We start from the raw sequence: 9,296 nt of genomic DNA, 5'->3' as shown, positions 1-9,296 counted from the left end.
TGGGCCACCGTGGGGTTAAGCCTTTCAGGCAGGAACCCACGATAAACCCTTGCTACAAATTCTATACCTAAATTTATGGTTTTATTTGTAATCCCAGCCTGGTTTTCCCTCTAATCGTTTCCATCGGCCTGCACCTGCATGACGCGCCTGCGAATGTGCACTTAGCTTTTGCGTGCTTTTCCTCTAATCGTTTCCATCGGCCTGCACCTGCCTGACGCGCCTGCGAATGTGCACTTAACTTTTACGTGCTTTTCCGCTAATCGTTTTCATCGACCTGCTGCTGCATGAGACGCCTGCGAATGTTCATTTGATTTTTCCTTCTTTAGGGAATTTATTATTACAAAAATTACTTAGCTGGCATTTACTGAATTTGGGATTTTCGTAACAATATAATTAAACCTTGATACACTATAACGTCGCGTAGGCGAAGTTTTTGTGCACAAATGCTACAGAATATGGGCTCAACTTTTTGTACAGTTATTCGTTGTAGTTTATGGGTAATGAGCAAAAAACCTATTTTTCATTCCCTTAAAAAAATAGAGGCGTTCTCAGTTTGCACGATGCTGTGATTGTGTCCGTCGCTTCAGCCCGTCTGACGGACAAACGGCCAGACGAACAGACGGAGAGGTGGACATGCTTAAATCGATTTAGAATTTGATACTGATTAAGAATATATATACTTTCTGGGGTCTCTGATGCTTCCTTCTGAGTGTTCCAAACGTTTTGGTAATATGAATATACCTAAATCTGTCGATGGTGGATATAAAAATAAAACTATTTTTGTTGAGATTACATTTCATAAATCAAAAATTCATTTGAATAGAAAAGAAACTTAGAATAATTCATGTAAAAGAAGATCCAATAAAAAAATAATTTTACTTCAAAGCAATTGAAAACAGACATATGGAGTGTACATAAAATTCAAAAAGTAGTAGGTTATATAAATAGAGTATTTCAATTGTATATTATTTACACAAAAAAGGTAAAGCAGTTTTTTAATGAACATTTACTAATTGACGTTGATATAATGCGGTACACACATAAATAAAATATAATAAATGCAAATACAGTTCAAAAAGTATACTAGGTTGTAGAAATACGCACATTGTTTATATAAAAATTAAGGTCTTTTTGCATGAAGCTTTATAAAAGGTCAAAAAGTTAATCTACTTGCCTGCATATTGGCTACATAAAAACTTAAAAACATTTTTTATCGAAATCTTAGTAATTAGCTAATTTAGTGTGTATAAAGGGATTTAAAAACAAGGAATTGCAACGAATTGCAAATTGTTCGTTACAGTAATAAGCTTTGTGCTTGTATATCGTCTATATAAAAAATAAAACCTTTTTTCATTAAAATCTTAGAAATTTCCTAACATGGTGTACATAAAAGGATAAAAAAAACAAACAAAAGATATTTTATGATAATACAGTTCAAAAAGTATATCGAATTAAGTAAATAAACCATGTTATTGCCTACGTAAAAAATAAAGTCCTTTTGTCATTAAAGTTTTAATAATTGGCTGACACAATCTACACAACTGCTGTGAGTTAGAATCGATTCGTCAAACTCTTCTAATTTTCTTATATGCTGAGAGTGTATTTTTGAACTATCATTTTTATAGGAAACACCGCAAATAAATTTTTTTATTATGTATGATATCCAAAATACATTTGTCTTTGGCTCAAATTTTTCCCATTGATCGCTAAGATGGCAAAAATATTAATTCAACCATTAGAATATAGCAATAAAAAAAAAATTTAACTTACTTCAAGATTTTGCGCATCATGCGGTATATATCGAACTGATAGTCACCTGTAGCAGTGAAAAGCTCTTCATCGTTCGATAAATCATTGTATAAGCAACAGTTATTGTAGGTTATACGCGATAACGTGAAATCGATGATGGTGATATAAACGCCTTTTGTAGGTAAAATCAACTCTTTGTCAGCCAATTTATATGAAATATACTTTTCCTCAGTGTTGAGTACAAGAACATTGCCCCAATGTAAGTCACGATGCTCAAATTGATAAGCTTCTTCAGCAACGGCCAAAGTCAAGATTATCTTAGATGAAAGTGAAAACAATTAATCATTTCAAACAATTTTTCTTTTGCTAATGAAGAACAATCTTCATCTTAGAGCGGATAGAATAAGGAAGTGAAGTAACTGTATGTAAGGAAAATGCTCTACACTCAAAATGAAGGGCGGCAAAGTGCGCAAAAAACCATAACCCTGTTTATTCTTGAAGAGAATGAATTTGTATTATTTTAAATATATTGAAATTTAATGGACTAAGCCTATGAGAAGTGTGGCTTATCTCCAGATTACGATAAATGGTAGTGCAAATTTAAATATAAATAACTCAAATATTGTATTACCTACGTGCTAAGAGTAAATGATATTTATTTTTCTCAACTGATTGAAATAAAGCTATCTAAACTGTAACAAACGGATCAGACCTTTTTTTTCTTACAAGAATATATATATGTATATATATATATAATGTATACATAAACGTGGATAACAAACGGATTACACTTCTTTCTTAACTATTTTAATTATTTATATATAGATTAAATATATACGTGCATATATATAAAAAAAGGATAAAATAATTCCCACCAACCATAACATAACATTTACCTAATAATTGTCACGTCATATAAACACACACGCTTTGTGGGGTTTTTAACAGACATTTCTGGGTATCGGAAACGCTATGGGAAAATTTCTATGGCTCTATTCTTCTATGGTGGGTATAAACATTTCAAGACATACCTGTTGCAAAGCATAATACGTTTGCTCAGCATTCCGAAAAGTAAACGATTCAAGATCCTTCTCCATCCATGTCATGAAGTGAAGACGAAGAACAAAATTATTTATGTGTTTATAGTTTTAGTTGAGATAGGGTTTTTGAGATATAGTTGCCTTCATGTCTGTTAAAGTGCTATTAATTCTGCTAAAGTACAAATATTTATCAAGTGTCAAAGAGCTGTTGTTCATTAATCATAGTTTGAGGTCTTGTTATAGAGCTTCGCCTCTTTTCCAAGTTAAAGTTAACTACCTATCAGAAATTGAGATGTCCGGAATGTCGGGTCCTAGTAGAAATCGCTGACTTACCGTGCCACTGAAACCCAACTCCAGTATAATGTATTTTTGTGTGTCGCTAAAACACTTAGGATTATCGTTTTCAGAACTTTTGACATCGTCGTAATCTTCCCACAGTTTTACAAAAGTTTCGGGGTATTCGCCTTGCACATACCTAGCCTGACACAGAACAGAAATAAAACCCTGTATAATGTAATGGCAAAAACAATTCTTACCCTATAAAGATTCACAAACCCTTTGGTCATGTTAGGTTTGCGAACACTTCGATTTTTTGCTAGTGCACTTAATTCTTTGGCTATAATCACCTCTGGTAAAATTTGTTCAATTGTCTTTTGTATTTCGCCATTTATTACTTCTTTTCCCTCAATAGGTATTATTTTCATAACAATTGCATCAGCATTGTTTCCTGCACTTGTGTAAAGGAATACTTCGCCGAATGCTCCATCTCCAATTTTCTGACACTTTGCTAAATATTCCTCATTATATGCTTTTTCAAACGATAATACTTTTCGTTGGCGACAAATTTCTAAAACCTGACGTCTATAGTTCTCTTGACTTAGACTTCTCGTACGTCTACTTGGCGCTTTAACTTTGACTGCATTCTCCAAATGCAATGCTATCGATTTGCGTTCGCCGATAAAAGTAAGTCGTTTAGAAGGTTTAATAGAATGGTCGACAAGATCACAATCACCTAAAAATGATTATTCAATGTAGATACTTACATATAGTATAATACATATTATTACCTAAAGTTCGTCGTAAGTAATACAAAGATCTACGCCATTTCCCCGATTGAACAGTCAACCGCGTAGTCGGTGGCAAATGTTCTTGGTTGTTTGTATCAAAACATACTTGTCTTTGCCCTTGTTTGGGTTTCGATGGTTTCTTAATCAATAATAAAAGCGGAACTTCGTTACTTTCCTCAGCGGATTTCTTTGCAGACTGATGATCTTAAAATAATACGTTTATAAAACTTAGAATATCAAATATTTCAGTTGCGTACCTGCTAGAGGGATGATTCGACTATTTTTTGTCGCATTAAATTCAGATTGCGTCCTCTGAACTTTTGGTGTTCTTAGGAACCTAAAATTCCAAGCCATTATGGGGGACAGGTCACAACTGAAAGGTGTACTGGCTAAATGCTTTCGAACTGGCGTAGACATAGATTTGGAAACTGCCTGTGCTTCAAATGGTGGTGGTACTTTAAAACTTTTAATCGATAGTTTCGTAATTGGAGAAGTCCCCAGTTGCGATGTGGGCATTACTATAGACGACTTAGAGTTATCACAGCTGCTGTTGCCGCAACTCGAATTCATATTGTAGGAAGCGTGAACATTCTTTTTTATTATATTAAGCTCGCGCAATACTCTACAACAAAGGTTAGAATGGTAGTAAAGTAATTATTTGCATTCTAAATGTTTACCCACTTTCTTTCATCTAGCAATTTATCGAAGGTATCCTTCCAAGCATCGTCGGGCAACGTGTCGGCTACACTCTTATCTGAATTGTCCATTATAAAAAATATATTAGCAACGTTGAAAAATTAATCAAAAACCTTAAAATTTAAATTTATTTCACTTTTCACGACCATGCAAAATAAACATCGATATTATTAATGTATCATGTTATTAGTGAATGATTTTATTAAGAAGGAGAATGAAATCAGACAACCCAACAAAACATTTTCAAATCAACACAGATGATTTACTTAGTTGAGTAAAAAAAAAATTTCTTCCGTGTAACATGTAAACTATGTCATCTTCTTCTTCAGAAAGTTCGCTGAGATGTGTGAAAAAGATCCAGTGTGTATAAAAAGTGATTGCAACTTGCAAGAATTATGATCAAAATATATTCTACAAAAAGCTAACTTGCATGAATTATGATCAAAATATACTCTACAAAAAGCTAACTTTCATGAATAATTATCAAAATACATTCTACAAACAGCTAACTTGCAAGAATTATGATCAAAATACATTCTACAAACTTGCATGAATTATGAACAAAAAATATAAAATAATTTATAACTTTTATTTACGTGGCAGTCTACGGAATGAATTTATATGCTTCAATAAATCTACCACTAATTGACATAGTGCGTGCCCTAACAACGTCGTTTTCCTGGAAGCATAACAATTATAAACATTCTCTCAATTTGGACCTTTGCATCGGTCTCCAATGTACTGTAAAACACGGATGTGATTTAAGATAGCACGTTAAAAAGAATTTCTAGATATTCTAAGTCGTAAAGTTGTTCAGCTTAGCTTTGTATTTGAAATAAATAAGAATTTGAGGATAAATTAATTTCTAAGCAAACACGTGTGGATGAAACGAACAAAGGATACACAAATACGTTTATAATCATTGCATGACAGTTGTGAGATTTGTGAGTGTGAGGATTGTGTGCGCAGTACGATAACAAAGGATCGTTGCAAAATAATCTGTCAACATATTTTGAAGAGGTTTCGTGTAAAATAACAAAAGGGAAATGGATAGAGCAAGCAAATAAAATATATGAAGTTTTAAAAATCACTTACCGGTCAATGTTTAAGTCAAAATTAAATAATGACTTTGATGCACTAAACTATTTATTATTTATTTAAATATTAAACAATTGTGTGCTTATTTAAATATTAAACAAATTATTTATATTTGAAATGTTATAATTTAATATTTGTTTTGTAATGAAATATTTCACAATTTTTTTGTAATAGTACTATAACAAAAATTTTTTAAGGTCTCAATATTAAATATTACAATTTTGGTGAATTGAAAATGATTAACTTTTCAGGAAAATGAATTTTTTTGTCATTTCTTTTTATATATTCGATATTTTTGCAAAATTTTTCGATTCCCATCCACTTCACTTTAAATGTGCAATTTCACACAAAGCCGTTGGCTGGTTTTCTTTTCCAAAATTCTTCACATGATTTATAAAAAAAAGTACCATTTACGGAGAATGGAGAGAACAAAGAGTTGCTTTCAATATATAAATATATTATCACGAGGTATCGCTTATACATTTTCCAATATCTATTTCTATGTGTAATATACTTTGGAATTGTTTTTTTTGGAGACCTAGAGATTTGGTTTCAAACAAATATTTAAGCGGGTAAAGAATATAATACCAAATTAGTCCGTTGTAAAAATAAAACGTTAAACGTAGCCAAATTTAAAACTTTGTGGCTATAAAAAGGTTTGCTTTCGTGAGAGCCCTACCTGCTCAGTAAGGTTTTATTTGTATATTTATAGTATTTTTATGCTAAATTATTATTGTGAATGAATTTTCATCAAGAAGTATTGAAAATGGTGGAGAGAAGAACTCGCCGCATTTTGCATGAATTTCATTAAATTTTTTGATTGAAACATCGCGAAAAAAATGTTTAAAATAAAAAATTTAATAAAATATGAATCTATAATGCACCTAAATAACTACTTTTTTTTGTTGGCGGTATACAATGTGCGCCGTCATACTTTTATATACTTATATGTACTTCATAGATACCATTACACATGCAGATTTGTGCAGAAAAATGAAAAGCAACAATTTGAATGCACTATTCGGGCAACACATTTTTCGATTGAAATGAAAAAACCGTATAACGTTTTTCTCTAAACTGAAACGCGCATTTCATTCGCATTTCATTCACACTCGACACAACACATCATCTCCGCAAACGGCAGCTGGATAATTTTTGAGTTTACCGGTGTTAGTGAAAAAAAAAAAAAAAAAAGAAAAGAAGATTTCAAATATTTGAAAAAAGGAAAAGAGGTTTAATAAAGTAATAAAATAACCAAAGAAAACAATTTTAAAGGGGAAAAGGAGGGAAGGTAGAGGAATCTCTCGTGAGAGAAAAATTAAGAATCAATACATATATTCAATTATTATTTTTTGTTTTTTCTTTGTGATTTTTTCTTTTTGTGTTCCCCGTGATAACAACCAAAACAACATCAGCCAGTCTCCCTATGGAGACTGGGTCTGATCTTATAACTACTAATAGAGACTGTTTTGTACATTTTTACATGAACGCCACTGGGCACACCAAGAGATCGAAAATGGGTGAGAATAATACTCTTTTATCTGATAACGAAGAAGCTAACGCAAAGGTTTTAATTCCGCCTAGTAAATAGGCTACCGACAAGCCCTCTGATTTGGGTGCCACAGCCGCCCCAAATCTCGAGATTAATTTGTACGATTGCCTTTCCAACTGCAATTTTGTCGTTTTTGTCGAAACGTGTGAGGACGCAGAAGGAAATCGCATCAATATTAACTCCAATCTCTTTTTCTATGATTACTTGAAGGATCTCGATATGTACGGCTTGAAAGAATTAAAAGTTGTCAGCAGGGGTAGAGCCAAACTGCTTTTCAGCTCCGCTACCAATGCCAACAATTTTGTTATGAATAATGAATTTAATAAAAAGAATTTAGGTCGTTCACTGAGAGATTTGGAGTTATTCGAAACATTCCATGCACATATAGTGTCGATGATATAATTGAAAACGCCGTATCCGATATTTCGATTTAGTCCGCTGTCCGTTTCCGAAGAAGAAATCCCAACAACAAAGACGAGTGGATTCCCACAACCAGCATCAAAGTTGGCTTCAAAGGGAGAGCCCTCCCTAAGGCAATAAAATTTAATTATTGTAATTTGCCGGTCGAATACTTTGTAACCACTTTAAAGCAGTGCTTTAAGTGTGGCAGATACGGTCACGTATCTAAATTCTGCAAAGCTAAAGAGAGCAGGTGCCTTAACTGTGGAAAGTCTCCGAAGTGTGTAAATTGTGAGACGATGAAGTGCTTATCCTGTGGCTCAGGTGAGCGCAACGCTCTCAATAAGTGTTGCCTTAATAGGGAAATTGAATCATATATCAACAGGATAATGGCGATTAAAAATCTTTCGTATAAAGAGGTCAAAGAGAATTTTTCCGAAAATTATTTCGAATGTCTCGATGACAACACTTATGACGGCAATTTCCCTCCACTGGGGAACACGTCTGCAATTTCGACCAAGGATGATAATCAAAATGCCAACAAAATCTTAACCAAAAATAAATACAATGCTGTCGTCAAAAGAAAATTGGTTCCCTCCAAAACTCTTATCAAATCACCCACCAAGCCTTCTCCCAATACACCCCCCAAGTCATCTGGAACAAGCCTTCTTGGACCGAAAATTTCAAACAACTATTTGCGGTCTTCAGAACTTGAAAGATTAATTCTCGCGATTCAAGAAAGTGTCCGTCCGATGATCCCTCAAAATCTTATTAAAGAATTTAAAGAAAAAATGTCTGTCTGTGCTATTTCTTGCCCCGTTCGAGCATCCAGTACTGCGAGAAAATCCGCTGGGGTTCTTTCTCAAGTTTCAACATGATATCCTTTTTACAATATAATATTCAAAGTGTCCGACGTAACCTATCTTTTCTAGATTTTTACTTAAACTCAAACAAGATTGATTTTTTTATCTTAAGTGAAGTTTTTCTGAAAGATGAAAATTGTTTCGAAGTTAAAGTTTCGAATTATGCCTCAGCCACCAAATGCCGAAATGATGGCTATGGTGGTATTAGTATATTCGTTAAGAAAGGTGTCAATTTCAGACGTATTCCCTATAACTCTGCCTTTGACATCATCATTATCAAAACCATCAACCTGAAACCGAATCTTTTCATAGCCTCATGCGACTTTCTACCCAGTCTCGATGTGCAAACCTTTCGTGATGAGTTTCAGAGATTATGCAACTTTCTTGACGGTGAGCAAAATGTGATTCTAGCTGGAGATTTCAATGCAAGACACCGCCTGTATGGCGATCAAGTCTCTACCAACAAAGGCAAACTCCTTGTAAGTGCCATCAATTCCAGCAGTTTTAGTGTAACCGGAGCGGTCGCATGGCGAGCAGGGTCTTGGATCTAACTTTCTCGAACTCAACTATTTTATCCTTCAACTGGAACACGTCCAATGTTTCGATTAGCAAAAGTCAGCACTCCCCCATTATATTCCACAGTTGTAACAATTACGTCAAGAAAATAGAAAATTTCATTTCATGCAACTTCCTTATGGACCGTCTGTCTAAAGTTAATCTTCCTTCTGATTTATCATCAATTCAAAGTGCCTTTCAGTCTGTGATCATGTCTGCTAGAACCAACTTTTCTGACATTGAATCCTTCTCACCTAAACCTTAGTGGAATCCTTCC

At 33.6% G+C, this 9,296-nt stretch overlaps 1 protein-coding gene across 2 annotated transcripts; it reads right to left on the bottom strand.

The window, feature by feature from the left end:
• Positions 1-204: 204 nt before the first annotated feature.
• Positions 205-4,733, bottom strand: LOC119642251 (putative serine/threonine-protein kinase haspin homolog). 2 transcript variants are annotated; one of them, XM_038041333.1, is made up of 8 exons: positions 4,538-4,733; positions 4,114-4,478; positions 3,857-4,060; positions 3,326-3,801; positions 3,123-3,269; positions 2,781-2,837; positions 1,771-2,066; positions 205-1,706 (listed from the first exon to the last, which is right to left on the bottom strand). In XM_038041333.1, the coding sequence occupies exons 1-8, from the start codon at positions 4,621-4,623 to the stop codon at positions 1,505-1,507; spliced, it is 1,833 nt and encodes a 610-aa protein (XP_037897261.1). In that variant the 5' UTR covers positions 4,624-4,733; the 3' UTR covers positions 205-1,504. The 2 variants fall into 2 exon arrangements, with proteins under 2 accessions (XP_037897261.1, XP_037897262.1); XM_038041334.1 differs by lacking the exon at positions 2,781-2,837.
• Between the last annotated feature and the right edge of the window lie 4,563 nt (positions 4,734-9,296).

The sequence above is a fragment of the Glossina fuscipes genome, unplaced genomic scaffold (assembly GCF_014805625.2).
Source record: "Glossina fuscipes isolate IAEA_lab_2018 unplaced genomic scaffold, Yale_Gfus_2 221, whole genome shotgun sequence".
NCBI classification, from domain to species: domain Eukaryota; kingdom Metazoa; phylum Arthropoda; class Insecta; order Diptera; family Glossinidae; genus Glossina; species Glossina fuscipes.
The sequence above is the reverse complement of the archived record's forward strand: the minus strand, read 5'-3'. Positions and strand labels throughout refer to the sequence as shown.

Coding starts and splice junctions, on each gene's coding strand:
- LOC119642251 (XM_038041333.1), bottom strand. CDS start 4,623: ATGGACAATTCAGATAAGAGTGTAGCCGACACGTTGCCCGACGATGCT. Junction 4,479..4,537: donor AAATTGCTAGATGAAAGAAA/GTGGGTAAACAT, acceptor CCTTTGTTGTAG/AGTATTGCGCGAGCTTAATA. Junction 3,270..3,325: donor GGTTTGTGAATCTTTATAGG/GTAAGAATTGTT, acceptor GTTCTGTGTCAG/GCTAGGTATGTGCAAGGCGA.